This window comes from Phacochoerus africanus, chromosome 9, assembly GCF_016906955.1.
Source record: "Phacochoerus africanus isolate WHEZ1 chromosome 9, ROS_Pafr_v1, whole genome shotgun sequence".
NCBI classification, from domain to species: domain Eukaryota; kingdom Metazoa; phylum Chordata; class Mammalia; order Artiodactyla; family Suidae; genus Phacochoerus; species Phacochoerus africanus.
The window spans coordinates 24,163,926-24,184,168 of NC_062552.1; the positions used below are offsets into that span (position 1 = coordinate 24,163,926).

Sequence of the window (20,243 nt, forward strand, 5' to 3'; positions counted from 1 at the left end):
CTGAGCAGGGACCAATGGACGTCTGATACATGACAGGCACGAACTAATCAGGAGCAGACTCTAAGAGGCTTTGTCTCCTCACGGTGGCGCGGGGTGAGTTCTCCCGCCTCCCGGCCCCCGCGCACGCGCGCCCCGCCCTGCCCGCCTTTCCTCCCGCGCCCTCCCCTCGCCTTTCTCCCTCTCAGAACCTTCCTGCCGCCGTGTTCGGACCTCGCTGCTCCAGCCTCCGGGGCCCGTCCCATCCTTCCAGCCTGCGACCGGGAGCAGAGAAAAACAAAATTACTTATCATTTTCTTGCCCCGTACACACCTTGAGGCGAGCAAAAAGATTAGAATAAATTTTAACAATGAGGGAAATCGTGCATATCCAGGCCGGTCAGTGTGGCAACCAGATCGGTGCCAAGGTAAGATTTTTTTGTTTAACCTCTTTAAACTATATTTCTTAGTGAGAAAGAAAAAAAAAAATCCAGGTAAATTAAAAAGAATGGTTGTGGAACATTTGCATTCTCCATCCGTAGTCAAGCCTTGCCCCCCAAAAGTTTTATATGTATAAAATACGCGTTTGTAGTTAGGGTCTGCTTTTGAAAAATGGGGAATTCTTTACTCGGCGGGTTCATTTTGGGGAAGCTGTTAAAAGCACCCTGTAGGTTTAGGAGGCGGGAAAACCGAGCTTCTGTAAAATTTTGCTTAAAAGGGGATCTCCTAACGGTCCGAGGACTTGGGGAGCTCGAGGGAGATGCGGAAACGGCCCGAGACAAAGCGAGGCGAGGTTTTCCCCATGTGCATTCCCCTTGGCGGGGCTTTGTAGGGCTAAGCTGAAGGGGGAAGGGGCGAGGCTGGCGGGCAGCAGCAGATAGGTCGGATCCAGAGGTGGGGGAACGCGATGCACCAGGGTGGGCTGCAGTACTGTGATATCCTTTGCAAAAGCTCTGGGGTCTCCGCGCGCCTGCAATCCCAAGGGGTGATCGCTCAATTTTTCGTGCTGGAAGGCTAATACGTGCTGGATTAACTTTAGTTCCTTTCATTTACCCTAACGGAGACCCTTTTAGGGCGTGAACAGAAAAATGGGAAAGACGGTGTCCTTTCTTTAAAGGGTCCCTTAGAACTAAAGAGTAGGACAAAGGAAGAAAATCCTCAAAGCAAAGGAGAAAAAAAGGGTAGAAATAAAATTCCGAGGCCAAGAGGGGGAGGGGTTTTTTCCTCTTTGCGCGCGGTTACAGTGTAGCGGGGGAGGGGCGGGGAGGAAGTGCGGCTGCAACGTTGTAGCAGAAGGGCGGGACCCGGGCGCCCCTAGCGCGCGGGGACAATACAGCCTGGCTGGCCGGCTGGGGGCGCACTAGTCCCACCCAAGCCCCGCCCCTAGCGCTCTGGATTTGCGGTTCGCCCCCGCCCAAGCGCTGCGCCTCCCTTTGTCGGCGGCTTAACCTGCGCGTGCGCTGCCATCACGTGCAGGGCGGGGGTGGTCGCCTTCTGCATTGGCTCCCGCCCCGGGCTCTTTGTGCCCAGTGTGAGGGGCGGGGAGAGGTTGAGCTTTACGGAGCTGGTTGATGGCCTCCATCTACTAATCCTGGCGCCCGCAATCGCCGGGCCCTTCCAGCCACACATCTCACAATAAGTGAAAGCTGCAGCCTTCCCGGGGGTGCCACTGTCTCGGGGAAGGGTGTGGCAGGCAGAAGGAATGCCGGACCCTAGGGGAGAGCCCACTACGGGAGTGTCTGGAATTTAAATGGGGAGGGGGATTGTAAGGGACTGGATCCTGAGCTGTTGAGGACCCATTGCTCTCCCCCGGCAGTTCTGGGAGGTGATCAGTGATGAACATGGCATCGACCCCACCGGCACCTATCATGGGGACAGCGACCTGCAGCTGGACCGCATCTCCGTGTACTACAATGAAGCCACAGGTGAGGGCGGGGGCCAGGGAAGGACAGGTCCCATCTTTCCCTAGGGTCTCTGTAGCCCTGGGGCGCTCCTTATCCCCTCTGAATGAAGCCATCCAGTTCCTTTGGAGGCTTTTCTTCACTCCCCACCCCTGGGTCCCCAAAAGTGGCTCTGCTGCCATCTTGTGGCAGCGCCTGGAATCACACATTTGGGTCCCTGGCTGTCTCCCAGCCCCTGATTATTTATCTTTAACTCTGCTAATTTTCACTCTTCTACTTTATTCCCTGTAGGTGGCAAATATGTTCCTCGTGCTATCTTGGTGGATCTAGAACCCGGGACTATGGACTCTGTTCGCTCAGGTCCTTTCGGTCAGATCTTCAGACCAGACAACTTTGTTTTTGGTAGGTTACACAGATAGTAGCAGATGCTGTTAATCTACTTATTTGGGTGCAAGGGTACAGCAAACTCTGGGAAATGATTGTAGTGGAGAACTTAATACAGAACTGTGTTTTGAAATCTAATGTTTTAGATAGTGAATTATTGGCGGAGGGGGTGGTCACTGGAGGGAGAAAGAAGATACATCCATTGGCATAACTCTGCAAGTTGAAAGGTAGGAATGTGGTTATGTATCTTCCACATTTCACTAATCAAGCTTGCCTTCTGACCCCATTGCAGGTCAGTCTGGGGCAGGCAACAACTGGGCCAAGGGCCACTATACAGAAGGGGCTGAGCTGGTTGACTCAGTCCTGGATGTGGTTCGGAAGGAGGCTGAGAGCTGTGACTGCCTTCAGGGCTTCCAGCTGACCCACTCGCTGGGCGGTGGCACAGGCTCTGGAATGGGCACTTTGCTCATCAGCAAGATCCGTGAAGAATATCCCGACCGCATCATGAATACCTTCAGTGTCGTGCCCTCACCCAAAGTGTCTGACACCGTGGTTGAGCCCTACAACGCCACCCTCTCCGTCCATCAGTTGGTGGAGAACACTGATGAGACCTACTGCATCGACAATGAGGCCCTTTACGACATCTGCTTCCGCACTCTCAAGCTGACCACGCCAACCTACGGGGACCTGAACCACCTTGTCTCTGCCACCATGAGCGGTGTCACCACCTGCCTCCGCTTCCCTGGCCAGCTCAATGCTGACCTCCGCAAGCTGGCAGTCAATATGGTGCCCTTCCCACGTCTCCACTTCTTCATGCCCGGCTTTGCCCCTCTGACCAGCCGTGGAAGCCAGCAGTACCGGGCCCTCACTGTGCCTGAGCTCACCCAGCAGGTCTTCGATGCCAAGAACATGATGGCTGCCTGTGACCCCCGCCATGGCCGGTACCTCACTGTGGCTGCTGTCTTCCGTGGGCGCATGTCCATGAAGGAGGTGGATGAGCAGATGCTCAACGTGCAGAACAAGAATAGCAGCTACTTCGTAGAATGGATCCCCAACAATGTCAAGACGGCTGTCTGCGATATCCCTCCCCGTGGCCTCAAGATGGCGGTCACCTTCATCGGCAACAGCACGGCCATCCAGGAGCTATTCAAGCGCATCTCAGAGCAGTTCACTGCCATGTTCCGCCGAAAGGCCTTCCTCCACTGGTACACAGGTGAGGGCATGGACGAGATGGAGTTCACTGAGGCTGAGAGCAACATGAATGACCTCGTCTCTGAGTACCAGCAGTACCAGGATGCCACCGCAGAAGAGGAGGAGGATTTCGGTGAGGAGGCCGAAGAGGAGGCCTAAGGCCGAGCCCCATCACCTCAGGCTTCTCAGCCCCCTCAGCCTTCTTCAACTGCCCCTTTCCTCTCCCTCAGAATTTGCGTTTTCTGCCTCTTGTTTTTCTTGGGGGGGGGGGTCTATCTAGAACAGTGCCTGGCACATAATAGGCGCTCAATAAATATTTGTTGTTTGTTGAATGTCTCCTCTCTCTTTCCACTCTGGGGAACCTAGATTTCTGCCATTCTGGGTAACCCTGTGTTTCCTTCTGGTGCCCACTTCCTCCCATCTGTCCAGTAAACATTTCCCTGTTTTTGAGATAATGCTCCAAGAAGCTGGGTTCCAACCAAATCCCATTTAGAACCTGAGAGATGACCACCATCCTAGGCCTGAGAAGTAGCCCAGGGGAAAGGAGATGCGGGGACCTCCCCTGTCCCTGCAAGGAAAGGGTGGGGCTTTGGAGAGGGGCCTCCAGGCTGTTGAAGTCCTAATTTCCATTTATCTCCCTACTCCTCTCAGCTTCTGGGGGGGGGTGTTAACAGTATTATCTCCGTTTTCAGTCTCCCTCCAAGCTTTGTCCTGAGTTGTTTGCTTGGTAGGAGTCTGGCCCCCACCCTGTCCAGAGGAATCCTTCCCTCTTCCCCTTTACCTCCTTGGATTCCTCTCCCCTGTTCAGAAAAGGGGGTCAAGGGGAGCAAGGGAGAGATGAGCCATAGTCCCTAAGCCTATCTTTTTACACAAAAAAATGAACATATGCCCTTCTGTACATAAATGGGCAGGTGTGTGCTGTCACCCTAATGTCATTTGCCAGAGAGGGGACATCTTTTCGGCAACATCTCATCTCTTAACTTTTGCTATTGCCTTTCCCCCCTACTCTTGGTTTTGTCCTATTCTACACTTCTATTTTGTGTTGAACTTGCTTTTTTTCATATTGAAAAGATGACTGCCCCAAGAGCCAAAAATAAATGGGAATTGAAAAACAGTTGTGAGATGTGTGCTCATTCAGGGAAAAAAAAACTGGAGGAATGGGGCTCAAGTTCAGTTACACCATATACTGTTTGCATAAGTTGATATATATCTTTATTCTTTAATCCCTGGTCTCAATAACTGGGATGGCTGGAGGCCCAGATGCAGTAGAAAAGGGAATTGAGGTCAAATAAGTGGTTACCAGACCAGCATCATCAGTGTCTCCCCGATTAAATGGAGATTCCCTGCCCAGAACCCAACAAACTGGTTGGACCGAGGCAATTTTAACAGTGATCCAGAAGAATCTCAGGAATGCAAAGCCACTTGTAGTTTATCTAGGGTCTTTTGGGTTATAGGTATCCTGCTGTTTTCTCTAGCCCTGTGGATTTTCTTAGACACCTTAAGGCAAACATCACTGGGGGGATGTTACACCATGGTCCTGTTCTAAACTGACACTGTTCCACCTGACACCATGCTTCAGAGCACAATGTAACAAGTCTCTAAGCTGTTCTGGAAGTTCAACAAATTTAAAAATATATAAATTATCCCTGACCATTTAGTAATTCTAGCAACTAATAGAATTCTCAACATTTCTTTGACTTCTACTTAAGCATCCTATGTTTTTTGGGTGAAAAACATTCCATAACTCAAAAGTACACAAATACTACTGCCTCTCCCATTCTACAAAGCCTATTGGATGCAAGGGAGAAAACTGCGTCCTAGCATTCACTCTGAATTAATGTTTTTTGTTTATTTTCGCCATGCCTGCAGCATGGGGAAGTTCCCTGGCGCCAGGGGTCAAATCCACACACAGCAATAACTCCTGAGCCACCAGGGAACTCCTGAATTAGTTCAGAACCTGCAGACCATCCCTCAAGTCTTGGTCAGGCAAGAATTCTGGACAACAGGCTCAACAGTAGTTTAATTAAATAAGTTGGGGGTGGGTTCATCAGAAGGCCATCATGGGACCCCTGGGGAACTGGCAGTCTTGGCAATATGGGGTTGGAGAAGGGAGAACCCTTTCCTTCCAAGGCAAGGCACAGGCTATTTGGCAAGGAGAGATGAGGTGAGGAGTGGAACCCCGCTCAGGGAGCCGGCTGAAGTGCATGCAATATTGGGACCGTTCAGGCAACTTGAGTTACGAAGCTGGGCATCGCGAAGGTCAGGGGTTCAGGCTGTTCGCAAAGGCTTGTGGTTCACCTGGCAAAAAGACAACGTGATGACTGTGGGGACCAGGTACCCTGTTCTCCTAGGCTGCCATCTGGATGAATGGACTGAAGGAAGGACACATCCTTCCAGGAATCTTTGAGTGTTTTCTGATACCCTACCTCACCCGCTTTGCCATGCAGTCATTAGGATTCTTGTATAACAATGAATTACTTACTGCAAGGGGACAAAGGGGGCCAGAGCCCTGCCTGCACAGACCCTCCTTAGCTCCCAATTATCCACTGCAGTCCTCAAGGAGACTCCAAGGAACCCAGCTTGAAGGTCACTGATATGGTCTAGTGCTTTTATATATGCGCTTTTTATTTAACACATTTATATAGTAGTTACTATGTGCTATGCACTGTTCTAAAACTCTGCAAATACTCATTTAATCCCCTTAACAATTCAACAGGGTAGTTACTTTTATTAACCCAGTTTTAAGGTGGAAAAAACAGGTGCAGAGGCGATGAACTTATGCAAGGTCACAGGAGCCGGGATTCATACCAGAGCAGTCCGGTTCTAGATCCTGCTCTCTGACCTCTACCATATTTTAGAGGTGAATAAACAGGCACCAAGAAAAGCACTGACATGCCTTGGAATTAACTGTCTACAGGCTGCAACTAGTTCCTTCTACTAGTGGAGAACAGGCTCCAGAAAGAAGAGGCCTGGGTCTGAAAACCAGCTGTGTGAAATGGGCTAAGTTACCTAACATGTTGGGCATTGTTTCTTTACTTTGTAAAACTCTATGTACTCCAAAGAAGTCTGGTTTAAAAAGTGTTTTTTGGGAGTTCCCGTTGTGGTGCAGCGGAAACAAATCTGACTGGTATCCATGAGGATGCGGGTTCGACTCCTGGCCTCACTCAGTGGGTTAAGGATCCGGTGTTGCTGTGAGCTCTGGAGCTCTGGTGTAAGTTGGATCCAGAGTTGCAGTGGCTGTGGCATTGGCCAGCGATTACAGCTCTGAGTCGACCCCTAGCCTGGGAACTTCCATATGCTGTGGGTACAGCCCGAAAAAGCAAAAAAAAAAAAAAAGTATTTTTCAAACTTTTGTGTAGAAGCTTAGTACTGTGCCTGGCATGCAGAAAGCACTTAATAAATGTCAGCAGCCGCCAGGCCTCCTGGGTGCCGGGCCTACTCTGTCACGTGCCACAGGAATCTGGCAATTTGGCTCCACAGCCCCCTCCCTAGAGACCCTCACCTGGGAGATGCTGACGCCAGTGAGTCTCTCCACGCTCTCTGGCAGGCGGCTCAGGATGTCCAGCACTTCCCCGGTCACTTTGGCCGCCCCCATGGTCCCGCTTCCACTGGACACCAGCGTAATCTTCTTGGCCGAGGTCAAGGGACCACTGATCTCCTCTGCCACCTAGTAGGGGAGATGCCCACTCGGCGCCTGCGCTCTGACCACACCCATCCTAAGACACCTTACCCTGGGTTTTAAGACCCTTGTCCTTCACTTTGGTGAGGATCACTCTTCCTGTGGTCACACTGGCTTGTGATTCCCATCCCTAATTAAAGGCCCGTAGCCTGGTTCTCCCCAAACCCCTCATCCCCGCCCCACTCCTCTGCTCCCACCCCCCACCCCCAGACCTGGGGCAGCTTCTCTAGCAGCATGTCCAGCTGAGCAGCCTCCTGGTACAGCTGGAAAGCCTCCGCCTTCTTGGCCATCTGCTCAGCCTCCGCCCGGGCTCGGGCCCCAATGGCAAAGGCCTCGGCCTCCCCGCGCATCTGTGGAGGGTACAGGACACTGGAGGTACTGATGGCGGTAATTAAGGACAAGAAATCCCCGGGCGAGCAAGCCCCACTCGCTCTACAAGCTGGCAAGAGTCACCTAACTCACCCGCACTGACTCGGCTTCTGCCTCTGCCTGCATGATCAGCTGGGACCTGGGCAAAAGAAGGCAGTGGAGGGAGGAGCTGAGGAGGAGCCCGAGCCGGGGGAGAAAGACTCCGCCAAAGGAGTCGTCTGGGGGCGCCTAGGTGGGAAAGGAGGAGCCAGGAGGGGACGGGGGAGGGTGTTTACTTCTCCGCCGCCGCGAGGCGCTCCAGCTTGTAGCGCTCGGCTTCCGCCGGCTTCCGCACGCGGGCCTCCAGCTCCTTCTCGCGGCGGGCGATCTCCTGCTCCTGCACCGCCACCTGCTGGGCCCGCTCCACCACCTGCACCTGCACCCGCTGCTCCTCGATCTGCTGCTTCGTCTTGGCCACCTGGGAGGACGGAGGCTCAGCGTCAGCGCTGAAGAGCAAGCGCCCAGGAAGCCGGGAGGGAGGCGGGGGCCAGGGCTCCAGGAACGGGTGGAAACGCAGAGCAGGCACATGAGGTCGGTCCCCGTGGGCTCAGCCCGCCCAGTGGCGTCCATTTCTGGTACAGACCCAAGGGTTGGTCCGAAACTGGCCTGATCCTCCCTCTCAGAGCCGATTTCAACAGGGCTGTTCCCCAGGTGGCCTCAGCTTTGCGGCTGGATGGGGTTGGGAACAGCCCCTGTGCGCCGTCCAGGTTAAGCCCCTCCACGGCGCCCTCCTCCACCTCCAAACTCGCTCAAATCCACCCACTTCTCACTACCTGCGCTGCAGTGCCCTTAGTGCAACCACTGCAATTGACTACTGAATAGCCTCCCGCCCTTTCTCTGGGGGGAGGGTGGGGTGTCTTCCTTATTTTTTAAAATTAATTAATTAATTAATTGTTTGCTTTTTAAGGCCACACTTTTTTTTTTGTCTTTTTGCTATTTCTTTGGGCCGCTCCTGCGGCATATGGAGGTTCCCAGGCTAGGGGTTAAATCGGAGCTGTAGCCACCGGCCTACGCCAGAGCCACAGCAACGCGGGATCCCAGCCGCGTCTACAAACTACACCACAGTTCATGGCAACGCCGGATCGCCAACCCACTGAGCAAGGGCAGGGACCGAACCCGCGACCTCATGGTTCCTAGTCGGATTCGTTAACCACTGCGCCACGACGGGAACTCCTAAGGCCACACTTTTAAGGCATATGGAAATTTCCAGGCTAGGGGTCCAATCAGAGCTACAGCTGCTGGCCTATGCCAGAGCCACAGCATCGCCAGATCCCCAATCCAGTGAGCCAGCCCAGAGATGGAACCCACGTCCTCATGGATACTAGTCGGATTCGTTTCTGCTGCGCCACAACAGGAACTCTCTCATTTTTATCTTTTGTATGCGGTCCAAATTCAAAAGAAAAGTAAACAGTGAGAAGTAAGGCTTCCTCCCACCTATTTCTCAAACCACCCACTAGTTCCCTTCCCCAGAAACAACCACCGTGAGGAGCAGCTCGTGTATCCTCCCAGGGTTACTGGAAGCAACTGCAAGAACATGGATACACAGACTCCCTCTGACTTAGGAAGGTTTCCTTTTCTTGTCCCTTGCAGAGTACAGGGATCTTGCCCAGATGTCAGTGAGGAGTGGTTCGGGGGAGGAACACACATCTTGCCTCACTGCCTGGGCTCAGCCAGGCACCATCCTCCCTGTGGGGCTCATCAGCACAAGAGATGGTGCCCCTGCATTTACTGGGCACATCTGTCTGCTGTAGAGGAAGGGGGATTCTGGATGTGGCACCCTCTGCTGTCTTCCACCCTAAAATTTCAAACCTGTTCCAAACTGGACCAGTTGCTCTTGGCTCCAGTGTGCAGGGTCACAGTGCTCCTGTGTTGGAGCCCACCCCCCACTTCTGCAGACCCATCTTTGGGGGAAACACAACCTCCAACAGCTCCTTCATAGAGAGTATATGGGTGGGAGTTCCCACTGTGGCTCAGCATTAACGAATCTGACTAGTGTCCATAAGGATCTGGGTTCCATCCCTGGCCTTGATCAGTGGGCCAAGGATCTGGTGTTGCCATGAGCTGTGGTGTAGGTTGCAGATGCAGCTCGGATCCTGTGTCACTGCGGCTGTGGCGTAGGCTGGAGCTATAGCTCTGATTCGACTGCTAGCCTGGGAACCTCCATACACTTGTGAGTGTGGCCCTAAAAAGCCAAAAAGAAAAAAGAGTACATGGGCAGTAAGTTTTTTGAGATCTTGGTTTTCTGAGCTTTTGATTTCACTCTTCTGTCTGAATGAGGATTAGGTTGAGTACAGGTTACCACATTATTCATTTCCACCAGAATTTTGAAGGCATTGTTCCATGGTCTTCTAGCATCTTAAGAAATCTGAAGTCACTCGGATGCTTGCCCCTTTGCTTGTGACCTGTTCTTTTTCTCAGGAAGCTTTTAGATCTTAATTCTCAGTGTTCTGAAATTCATAGCAAGGTGCTTCAAGGTAGGTGTTTTCCATTCACTATGCTGGGCGCTTGGTGGATCATTTCAATCTAGAAAGTCAGATCAACGTTGTTTGAATTTTTTCACTGATGGTTTCCTTCTGTTGTTTTTTATTCTCCTGGGCTGGCCTCAAATATTCTTTCCTAATTTTTCCATGTTTTGTTCTATTTTCTGGGGAATTTATTAGAATTTCTCTTCCACTGGGATTTTTTTTTTTTTTCCATTTCTGCCATCACATTAATTGCGAAAGCTTTTTTTGCTTTCTGTTCCATGTCCTGATTTCCTGGATGTGAATTCTTGCTTACTGAGGATTTCTTTTTTTGGCCTTGCCCATGGCATGTGGAAGTTCCCAGGCCAGGGGTCAAACCCACACCATAGCAGCAACCCCAGTCAATACAGTGCAGTGACAACACCAGATCCTTAGCTTGCTGCACCACAAGGAATCTCCTAGAATATTAATTTGCAAAGCTTTCTTCTCCCTACATATTATGTATCCTTCAAATCACTTCGCTTTGCTTATGGTGTTGGTCTGTCTTTCATGGTGCAGGATTTTCTCACGCAGGCAGTCCTTGCTTGTCTGCTCACAGGGAGGAAGGTCTGAAACACTGAAGGGATGCCCTTGGGACGTGGGTGAAGCTTGCTGGCCTTGAGCTTCACTCTAGGGTGATCTGGACAGGCCATCTGAGGAAACTCTCATTCAGGAGCTTCAGGTCTTTCCTTTTGGGTTGGTCATGTTCCCCGGAGCAGTCTTCTCACATCTCCTTTGCAAGATGGAGGTTCTGGGAGGCACGTGGGGTAAGGGCTTAGGGAAAGCAGGCAGCATTCAGCATTCCTTGGCAGACAGTCTCTTCATGCCCATTACTGGTAAAGTGCCCAGGCCCCCCAGGTCACATCCTCTGGTTTATTTATCTCGTCAGATAATAAACCCCCAGAAGTCTACTGGGGCAGAGAAGGGAGCATTACCCAGAGGCAGGGAGCCAGAGAGGAGCTCTGAGAAGTCGCTTTTCATCTGTTTCTCCTTATTTCATATATATATATATTTTTTTTTGTCTTTTTGGGGCCACACCTGCAGCATATGGAGGTTCCCAGGCTAGGGATCGAATCGGAGCTGCAGCTGCTGGTCTACACCACAGCCACAGCAACTTGGGACCCGAGCCATGTCTGCAACCTACACAGCTCACGGCAATGCTGGACCCTTGACCCACTGAGTGAGGCCAGGAATTGAACCTGCATTCTCTCTTAAAACTTCGTACTAGTTGGGTTCGTAACCCTAGGAGTCACAGTGGGAACTCCCCTTATTTCATCAGTCTTCATCGCAGCTCTAGAGTCTCAGATCATTTCATTGCTTTCTCTCCTGCAGCTTTGGGCTCAGCTGTCCCAGAGTTGCTTCATCAGTTACCATCGCTTTCTGCTTCCAAAACGCTTTGGGAGGAGTTCCCGTCATGGCGCAGTGGTTAACGAATCTCACTAAGAAGCAAAATGCTTTGGTTTCTGTTCCTTTTGTCCTTATTCACTCCTTCTTTTTCTTTCTTTCTTTCTTTCTTTTTTTTTTTTTGGTCTTTTTGCTATTTCTTGGGCCGCTCCCGAGGCATATGGAGGTTCCCAGGCTAGGGGGTGAATTGGAGCTGTAGCCACTGGCCTACGCCAGAGCCACAGCAACGCAGGATCCGAGCCGTGTCTGCAACCTACACCACAGCTCACGGCAACGCCGGATCGCCAACCCACTGAGCAAGGGCAGGGACCGAACCTGCAACCTCATGGTTCCTAGTCGGATTCGTTAACCACTGCACCACGATGGGAACTCCCTCTTTTTCTTTTTTCTTAAATCATTCTATGTGGTTTTAGTGAAGTTTTAAGAGAGTGCGCAATTAGCTGCTCTTATTCAATCTATCATCTTTGAAAAACCCTTTCTTTTTTGCTTTTTAGGCCCACACACTTGGCATATGGAAGTTCCAAGGCTGGGGCGCCACAGCAATGCAGGATCTGAGCTGCATCTTCAACCTACACCACAGCTCATGGCAACGCCAGATGCTTAACCCATTGACAAGGCCAGGGATGGAACCTGCATCGTCATGAATCCTAGTCAGGTTCGTTTAACCACTGAGCCATGAAAGGAACTCCCCGAAAAACCTTCTATCTCATCTCCCTGCTTCCTCTCTTTTCTTCTGACAATCAATTATCCACACAGCAGCTGGACTAATCCTTGTAAAAGCATAAGGAGATGAGAGCGCCTCCCTGCTTAAAAGTTCTCCAATAGCTTTCCACTGTGCTTTGAATCTTCCGTCTCCACTGTGACCACCTGCACCCTACATGAGCTAGCCCTGCCCGCCTCTCCTCCTCACTCACAGCACACCAGCCATACCAGATACCTCCTTTGTGTTCCTGGGACAGGCCCAGCGCTTCCCTACCTTGGGGTCTTTGTACATGCTGGACCCCTGCCTAGCCATTTGCCACTTTAGTTATTTTATTTTATTTATTTATTTATTTTGTCTTTTTGCCTTTTCTAGGGCCACACCCACGGCATACGGAGGTTCCCAGGCTAGGGGTCTAATCGGAGCGGTAGCTGCCAAGCCTACGCCACAGCCCACAACAACGCCGGATCCTTAACCCACTGAGCAAGGCCAGGGATCGAACCCGAAACCTCATGGTTCTTAGATTCGTTAACCACTGAGCCACGACGGGAACTCCCTTAGCTATTTAATTTTTTTTTTTTTTTGTCTTTTTGCCATTTCTTGGGCCACTCCTGCGGCATATGGAGGTTCCCAGGCTAGGGGTCGAATCGGAGCTGTAGCTGCCAGCCTACGCCAGAGCCACAGCAACGCAGGATCCGAGCCATGTCTGCAACCTATACCACAGCACATGGCAACGCCAGAACTTTGACCCACTGAGCAAGGGCAGGGACCGAACCCGCAACCTCATGGTTCCTAGTCGGATTCGTTAACCACTGCGCCACGGCAGGAACTCCCTTAGCTATTTAATTTTAAAATTCAGTTTCTCAGTCACCTGAGCCACATTACAAGTACTCAACATCACAGCACAGATATAGAGCATTTCCATCATCACAGAACATTCTATTTGAACAGCACCCGACGAATGTTCTTGGCCCACAAACTCCCCCCCCCCACCTGCAGCATGTGGAAGTTCCCAGGCCAGGGATTGAACCACCTGTGCTGCAGCTGCAGCAATGCGGGACCCTAAACCCGCTGTGCCGCAAGGAAATTACAGCCCCTAGCTCTTCACAGTGCCGGCTCTTTCTCACCATCGGGGTTTATTACATACTGCTTCCTCACTGAAGCTTTCTCTGATCACCCCGACCTAATAGAGTACACCCGTTTACTTCCTTCAGAGCACTGAAACACCTTAATTAGAGCCTGTGAAGCCAACTTATTTGCTTATTGGTTGTTTCCTGTACTATAACATAAAGCTCGATGAAGGCAGGCACCTTATAGTCTCATTCACACTTATACCCTTACCCCCAAAACAATACCTGGCACACAGTAGGCACTTAATAGATATCTGTTGAATAAATCCTTATTTCCCCAGTTCCTAGCACAAAGCCTGGCACAAAATGAGAGGCTGTTAAAAGCTGAACAGAACCCAAGCCACCCCAACTCTTTGATTTGCAATCAAGGGAAGCCATGTTGAGAAGGTTTAGGGCCTTATCCACCCAGACTAGTGGTTTCCTCTGTTTGTTTTGTTTTGTTTTGTTTTTGTCTTTTTGCTATTTCTTTGGGCTGCTCCCACAACATATGGAGGTTCCCAGGCTAGGGGTCGAATCGGAGCTGTAGCCGCCAGCCTACGCCAGAGCCACAGCAACGCGGGATCCGAGCTGCGTCTGCAACCTACACCACAGCTCACGGCAACGCCGGATCCTTAACCCACTGAGCAAGGGCAGGGACCGAACCCGCAACCTCATGGTTCCTAGTCGGATTCGTTAACCACTGTGCCACGACGGGAACTCCGGTTTCCTCTGTTAATGCTTCTCAAACTCCAATGTGTACATGAATCATCTAGGAATTTTGTTACAATGCAGATTCTGACTTGATCAGTTGGGCTGGAGTCTCAGATTTTGTGTTTCTAACAAGCTCCCCAGTGATGCTGATGCTGCCCAGAAGCGGACCAGAGCATCCTTCGAGTTGCAAAGCACTAGGCCACAGCCACACTCAGGTACCTGTCAAGCTATCCGGGGATTTAACATTATAACTAAAGATGTGTTGCACTTTATGCTTTCAGCCTGTACCAACTGCTGCCAAAAATGAATTTCAGAATATTGCGATCCTTTGGGTAAAGGCCTTAAAGTTAATATGTATTTTTTTTTTTGTCTTTTTAGAACCAGATCTGTGGCATATGGAGGTTCCCAGTCAATCTATGCCATAGCTCACGGCAACGCTGGATCCTTAACCCACTGAGTGAGGCCCGGGATTGAACCCACGTCCTCATGGATACCAGTTGGGTTTGTTACCGCTGAGCTACTAAGGGAACTCCCAAAATACAGCTGATGTTTGTTATTCATGGTATTTGTTTTATAAAGTAGCCATGAATTAATTATACTGAATCAATAATACTTATTTTGTTCCAATGGGAAATACAAAGTTAGGTTCCTATGGGCCTCTGGTCATAACATTTTCATCAACAGAGCAAAACATACCCTTATTTTTTGTGTATTTCTGCTTAGAGACACCACATGCTTACATTGTTGATTAACAATGAACTCACAGCCAGCACCACTATAACTCGGGCCTGAAAGCAGCTTATCTAACACACGTTTTCTCCATCAGGCACATCACAGCCTTCTTTCATTTAGAACAACAGCGGCACTTCAGCACTAGGCGTGGGGCATTTTAAACTGTGAGATCACCAACAAAGACCACAGAAGGGCAGAAAATGTGGCAATGAATATACTGTGACAATGACACTGTTAATAGCATGAGCTGAAACAAGAGGGCAGACCATCTTTTTGTTCAACCTCAACTAGGAAGCACACATCAGGCAACTCCAATTTTTCTCCACTCTGCCTGTCTGCAAATGGCCATGAGTACAAAGAGTACTAATTCTGGGGGTAACCAATAAATGTTAGCCATGAGCAAACTCTCCAGTACAGGATCGGAAAGTGATGAGGACTGACCACACCTCCCTGCATCATCAAGGGCCCCGAGTCTCACTTGGTGGATTCAAAGCCCAAGTCCATGTTTTTCTTCCTCACACCCTTCCGTGATCACCAGAGCTGCTGTGAGCCCCCAGAGTACCCTGAGCAAGTTAGAAAAAGGCACCCCTTTCCTCTAACTGGATGCAGGCCCACTGACCCAGGCCCGACGCACAGCTTGGTGCGTGGAGCATGGGCTGGATCTTAGCTCTGGTTCACGCCCTCATCCAGGTGCCCTTGCACAGGGCACAACCAGCCCCAAGCCTGTCATCAGCCCTACCAATGATACTCTTTCTAGGCTTTTTCACTGCTTTTCAGTTGAAATGTTTAGGTCTTTTAAATCTTCCTCATATGGAGGAGCTGGGTCAGAAGTGGAGGGCCAGAATAAGGGAACTGGAGTTAGAATAGGAGAAAGAGTGGTGGCCTGAGAAGAACGGGTTGGGGGTGAAGTCCAGCTGGCCATTGGGCCAGCATGGTGGCTCTGACCTGAAGCTGATAGGCCAGGTCAGCCTGTGCTCGCCGGGTGTTGACCTCGATGTCATAGGCAGCCTTCTTCAGCTCGTAGTCCCTCTGCGCCTTGGCCATCTCGATCTCACTCAGGTATTGAGCAGACACCTTTTCCTGCTTGGCTTTGGCCTCCTGTCCATGCAGAGATCAGGAAGGGAGTCAGAGTAGGAAGAGGAAGGCCCCTCGGAGAGAGTCTGCTCTCCACCAAGCTCCCCATCTTTGCTCCACGCCTGGCCTCATCTATATACTCTGCTGCCCCCACTCTTCTAGCCTCCATGCTGCCCCCTCTCCCACCAGATGCTCAATAAGCCTGTAGTGACCAAGTGACCCCGTCTCTCTCACCCGGATCCCAGCATCTCTCTTGGCCTCTGCTTCCCCAATCCGAGCATCTTTTTGGACTTGAGCTGTTCGGGCCTTCCCCAAGGAGTGCAAATAGTCCTGTGGGAGCAATGGAGAAATCGGAGTCCTTGGGAGGGTTTAGGAGATGGGGGCAGGGCTGTGGAGAGGAGCTACTGCCTGGGTTTACCTGATCATCGTGAATGTCCTTCAGGGTGTAGCTGACCACGCTGATGCCCATGTTGACCAGGTCTGAGGAGGCCACTTTGAAAACTTGCTCAGAGAATTTCTGCCTGTCCTTATAGATTTCCTAGGATAACAGGAAGAGAGGTGGATGTTCTGTTGTGGCTCAGGGGTAATGAGACCGACTAGTAGCCATGAAAATTAGGCCTTGATCCCTGGCCTCACTCAGTGGGTTAAGCACCCAGCATTGCTGTGGCTGTGGTGTAGGCCGGCAGCGGTAGCTCTGATTCCACCCTTAGCCCGGGAACTTCCATATGCCACGGGTGAAGCCCTAAAAAGCAAAAACAAACAAAAAAGACACGAGAGAGGGAAGGAGGAACGTAAGCACTCGGATCCCCTGGCCACTGTCTCCTACAGATTAGCTCAGTCCTTAACCCCCCACTCCCACCCCAGCATCCTTTACAGATCTTTCCCGGCCCTCAGGCCCACCTCCACAGTCATGTGGGCCATGATAGCCCTCTGGTGGCCCTCTAGCGTCTCCAGTGCAATGTGGGCAATCTCAGCCTCCGTCTTCCCCAGGAACATCTGGCAGGCAGCTGCCAACATCTCCTTGTTCTGGCCCTGGATTTTCACCTGTAGCCAGAATACGGTTAGGGATAACCTAAAGGTCTCATGAAGCCAGGGGGGAAGCTGGGAGAAAAGTGGGGAGAAGTCAGGTGCCTTGGGAGTCACTGGAGAAGTAGAGACATTTCTCATCTGAAGAGGTTGGGAAAGCCACGGTCAGAAGAATCTTAATGTCTGGGGACAGAGAAAGTGAGTAGGGAGTAGGCTTTGAGGGAAAGGCTCTGAAAGCCTCACCTGGGCAATGCCAGTGACTGAGATGGGGACCCCATGGCGAGTGTAAACCTTTTCACTCTTGACATTGAGAGTCAATGTGTTGAGAGAGATCCTAGGGGAAAAAGAAGGAGTGAACAGTGTGAAAAGGAGGAAAGAGAGAAAACAAGGGTTCCCTTTCCTTAGTTCTCCTCTCACCTACCTCTGGATTTGCTGGATGCAGGGCAGGACAAAGACACGACCTCCAGCCACCATGACTGGGGGGCTCCGGCAGAAACCTGGAAGGTCGAGAGGCAGTGGGCTGTGGTGGCTGGTGGCCAGAATAGAGCTGGAACGTGGAAGAGAGAACTGGGCAAGGGAGAGGGGGGCAGCCCCACGAGGAAATCCGGGAGCGGGCGTGGCGGGGGGCGCGGAGCCTGGGCCTTGGAAGGGTATCGCTTGCAGCCGTGAAGGGTGGTGTGGGCGGAAGGCTTGGCGCCTGGGAGCTGGTAGGGAGAGGAGGAAGGGGCCTCTGCAGGGACGGAGGGGGGTGCGGGTCACTAGCTGAGATGAGAACAATACTTACCAGAGACCACCATGGCCTCATTTGGGCCACAGGTGAAAAACATGGTTCAAGGTGGAGCTGGAGGAGGGGGGATAGAAAGCCTTTGCAGATCGGAAGGGGCGCCGTGGAGTACACAGGAGTAAACCTCTTCCATTTCCCTGGCAGTCCCGCCCAGTCTGTGGCCGCAGCGGCCCAGTCGCTTCCTCACCCATGGATCCGCTAAGGCTTTTTCCCTGTGCAATTTCGCAGATCCCCAGCGACTGCCTGCTCCCTGCCCCTTGCTGTCCCTGCCCCACCTTCAGAAATGACTGTTTCTCCCTTATGTGACAAAGCTCTCCCAGCCCCTAAAGGCCCCCAGACCCTTGCACCACCCTCCCCGCTCCTCCGCAGCCCGACTCCATCTCCCCTCCCCCAACTACCTTCCTGGACGCAGGCGGCGGCCGGGCAGGGGTCCCTGGCAGGGCGGGGGCGCGCAAGGGACCCGTGCGCGAAGCAGGGGAAGCTCGCGCAAGGCCTTTCAAGAAGCGGGGCCTGGCTTGGCGCCCGCGCCCCCTACCCGGCCACACCCTGTTGCTGCGGCAGACACGACCCCGCCCCCCGCAGCACCCCACCCGCCCCCGGCGCTCGGCCCGCCCCTTTCCCGGCAGGCCCTGCTCCGGCCCGCAGCTCGCAAGTTGCCCCGCCCACCCCTGCGGCCGAGAGAGCCGCGAGTGGGACTGGGAGCCCCGCCTCACGCCCCTCCCCACGCTCCGCCCCAGCGCGCGGGACGTGACCTTCGTGTGTCCCGCACCCCGGGGTGAGAGATTGACTCATCTCGGATTTGCCCCGCAGAAACTAACTGGGAATACCGCAGACTGGGCGACGAACGACAGCATCCGGTCACGGGATGCTGGGTTCCGAGCCTCGAGTCTCGGGGCGGGAGTCCAGGGCCCCCGGGAGGAGAGCCCTCTGGGGATGTGGTCGTGGCTCCTCCCGCCCGGCCCTGGAGCCTGAAGTCTATGAGGAGTGGGCATCACCGCTTACAAAGAGACTCACATGACTGTTGACAGTAAATCAAGTTTATTTGTGTTCACAGAACATACTGGGCGACCCCACAGCCGCCCTCTGACAGCCCACTCACCCCCGCAGCCACCCCTTGGGGGCAACTTCAAGGAGATCGAAGGCCAAGGACAATATTTCCACGGTCCCCCGAAGCCTCACATAGTAGAGCCGAGAGTTCAGATGCTGGAGGACCTAAAGTGTCACCCGCTAAACCTAGGACCCACCACCGTCTTCGATTCCCAGCCCGGACCCCAGTTTTCTCCATCCCTCTCCCACCCTCCCTCAATTCTGGTGCTTGCCTCCACCAATCCCACAGAACTCAATAAATACCCAGAGATCTGCACTTGCAGCAGGGAGCACATCTCGCTCCGCAGCATAAGTTAAAATAAATATTAGGTGCCCCCCTCCATCACCTAGGGGGACATACATAAATACATATAAATATTATTAGGAGCAATGAGAAATAAATTAACAACAGTCTTCCTCCCCATCCGGCCCAGCCCCAGCGTGTCGGTGCCTGTCTCTCCCAGGCTCCCAGGGCGGGCGTCTCCGCTGTAGTGTTCTGAGTGTGAGTTGCCTCAGGAGTCCCAGTTTGGGATACGCTCTTGCGCACCAGGTACACCCGGTGTTTCCTTGTGTTTTCAGATTCTTTTGGGGGTGTGGGCAGTCAGGGTTAGAAAGCGGCTGGGTGTTGCTGGAGAAAAGTGCTGAGGTCCAAAGCGTAGTCCGAGGGCTCCGAGGTCAGATTAAGGGGCTCAAGAACCGGGGGCTCAGCGGTGGGCGCGGGGGATGAGGCGCTGGGGGTGTCTTCAGGGGCCAGGGGTGCCGACACACCCTCTTCAGCCATCAGGATCTGACAGAAGACGATGGTAAGCAGGAGAAAGAGCAGCTTTTTGGCAGGGTTCGGATCCTCGACTGGCAGCTGGCGCCGGACCTGAGGGGAGATAACAAAAGGGGGTTAGGTCAGGGCCCCGGCATCCAGTGGTTTACCCTGCTCTTCCCCCGGGCTGTCCACTTCGCCGACACTCACCACTCGTGGGTAGAGGACCCGACGGCTGCGCTTTCGAAGCCCGCGGGAGGCGCTGGGGCGCGCGGCTGGGGCCACCGCGGGCTCCGGGAGAGGATCGAAGGTGAATATCTCGGGACCAGAGCCTCGCCGGGGCACCGGGCTGGTGGAGGAGGCCGGGGTCGGGGCCCGCAGGATGGTCATGGTAGGGAGAGAGCTGCGAGAGTGACACATTGTGCGCCGAGCTGAACAGAAGGACGACTGGCCCCGCAGCCCGGCCGCGCCAGTTATGTACCCGAGCATGGGCGGGCCCTTACTCAACTCCACCCGCGGCTGAGAGCGGTTGGCCGGGCGGCTGGAAATTCCGACGGTTAAGCAAAGGGAGGGGGTGGAGAGTTGGCCAGGGTCAAGGAAGACCTCAAGTGTGTGTTGTGAGTTGTGAGTGGAGGCGGGTGAAATCCCGGGCTGTGGACACATGTGGGGACATGTGGCAGCTGGAGAGGTGCCCACAGACTGTTTGAGATGGTTCAGCCACAAGCCCCATCTCTGGGGAGGCAGGAAGGCTTAAATAAGGAAGTCTGGCCATTCTGCTACAATACTGACCCAACAAAGGAACCACAGTTACACATGCACATTCA

General features: G+C 52.7%; 3 protein-coding genes across 5 annotated transcripts; 1 reads left to right on the forward strand and 2 right to left on the reverse strand.

Annotated features, from left to right (window-relative positions):
* The first annotated feature begins 60 nt into the window (after positions 1-60).
* TUBB (tubulin beta class I) lies at positions 61-3,783 on the forward strand. Its single transcript, XM_047797606.1, has 4 exons — positions 61-403; positions 1,792-1,900; positions 2,168-2,278; positions 2,553-3,783. The coding sequence occupies exons 1-4, from the start codon at positions 347-349 to the stop codon at positions 3,608-3,610; spliced, it is 1,335 nt and encodes a 444-aa protein (XP_047653562.1). The 5' UTR covers positions 61-346; the 3' UTR covers positions 3,611-3,783.
* A 1,661-nt stretch (positions 3,784-5,444) lies between these two features.
* FLOT1 (flotillin 1) lies at positions 5,445-18,152 on the reverse strand. Of its 3 annotated transcripts, XM_047797612.1 has the most exons (13): positions 17,978-18,151; positions 17,580-17,636; positions 17,217-17,292; positions 17,039-17,129; positions 16,670-16,813; positions 16,188-16,307; positions 16,004-16,099; positions 15,641-15,793; positions 7,775-7,956; positions 7,593-7,638; positions 7,343-7,480; positions 6,954-7,118; positions 5,445-5,749 (listed from the first exon to the last, which is right to left on the reverse strand). In XM_047797612.1, the coding sequence occupies exons 2-13, from the start codon at positions 17,620-17,622 to the stop codon at positions 5,720-5,722; spliced, it is 1,284 nt and encodes a 427-aa protein (XP_047653568.1). In that variant the 5' UTR covers positions 17,623-17,636; positions 17,978-18,151; the 3' UTR covers positions 5,445-5,719. The 3 variants fall into 3 exon arrangements, with proteins under 3 accessions (XP_047653568.1, XP_047653569.1, XP_047653570.1); XM_047797613.1 differs by lacking the exon at positions 16,670-16,813 and having other exon boundaries at positions 17,978-18,152; XM_047797614.1 differs by lacking the exons at positions 17,039-17,129; positions 17,978-18,151 and having other exon boundaries at positions 17,580-17,638.
* Positions 18,153-18,600: 448 nt separating this feature from the next.
* Positions 18,601-19,886, reverse strand: IER3 (immediate early response 3). Its single transcript, XM_047796799.1, has 2 exons — positions 19,630-19,886; positions 18,601-19,533 (listed from the first exon to the last, which is right to left on the reverse strand). The coding sequence occupies exons 1-2, from the start codon at positions 19,837-19,839 to the stop codon at positions 19,273-19,275; spliced, it is 471 nt and encodes a 156-aa protein (XP_047652755.1). The 5' UTR covers positions 19,840-19,886; the 3' UTR covers positions 18,601-19,272.
* Positions 19,887-20,243: the final 357 nt, after the last annotated feature.

What these genes read in the sequence shown, in the direction of transcription:
- TUBB (XM_047797606.1), top strand. Translation starts at nt 347, where the DNA reads ATGAGGGAAATCGTGCATATCCAGGCCGGTCAGTGTGGCAACCAGATC. An exon ending in GCAACCAGATCGGTGCCAAG is followed by an intron (nt 404 to 1,791) that starts GTAAGATTTTTT and finishes CTCCCCCGGCAG; the next exon opens with TTCTGGGAGGTGATCAGTGA. An exon ending in GTACTACAATGAAGCCACAG is followed by an intron (nt 1,901 to 2,167) that starts GTGAGGGCGGGG and finishes TATTCCCTGTAG; the next exon opens with GTGGCAAATATGTTCCTCGT.
- FLOT1 (XM_047797612.1), bottom strand. Translation starts at nt 17,622, where the DNA reads ATGTTTTTCACCTGTGGCCCAAATGAGGCCATGGTGGTCTCTG. An exon ending in CAGTCACTGGCATTGCCCAG is followed by an intron (nt 16,814 to 17,038) that starts GTGAGGCTTTCA and finishes TTCTGGCTACAG; the next exon opens with GTGAAAATCCAGGGCCAGAA. An exon ending in CGCCTCGCGGCGGCGGAGAA is followed by an intron (nt 7,639 to 7,774) that starts GTAAACACCCTC and finishes TCTTTTGCCCAG; the next exon opens with GTCCCAGCTGATCATGCAGG.
- IER3 (XM_047796799.1), bottom strand. Translation starts at nt 19,839, where the DNA reads ATGTGTCACTCTCGCAGCTCTCTCCCTACCATGACCATCCTGCGGGCC. An exon ending in GGGTCCTCTACCCACGAGTG is followed by an intron (nt 19,534 to 19,629) that starts GTGAGTGTCGGC and finishes ATCTCCCCTCAG; the next exon opens with GTCCGGCGCCAGCTGCCAGT.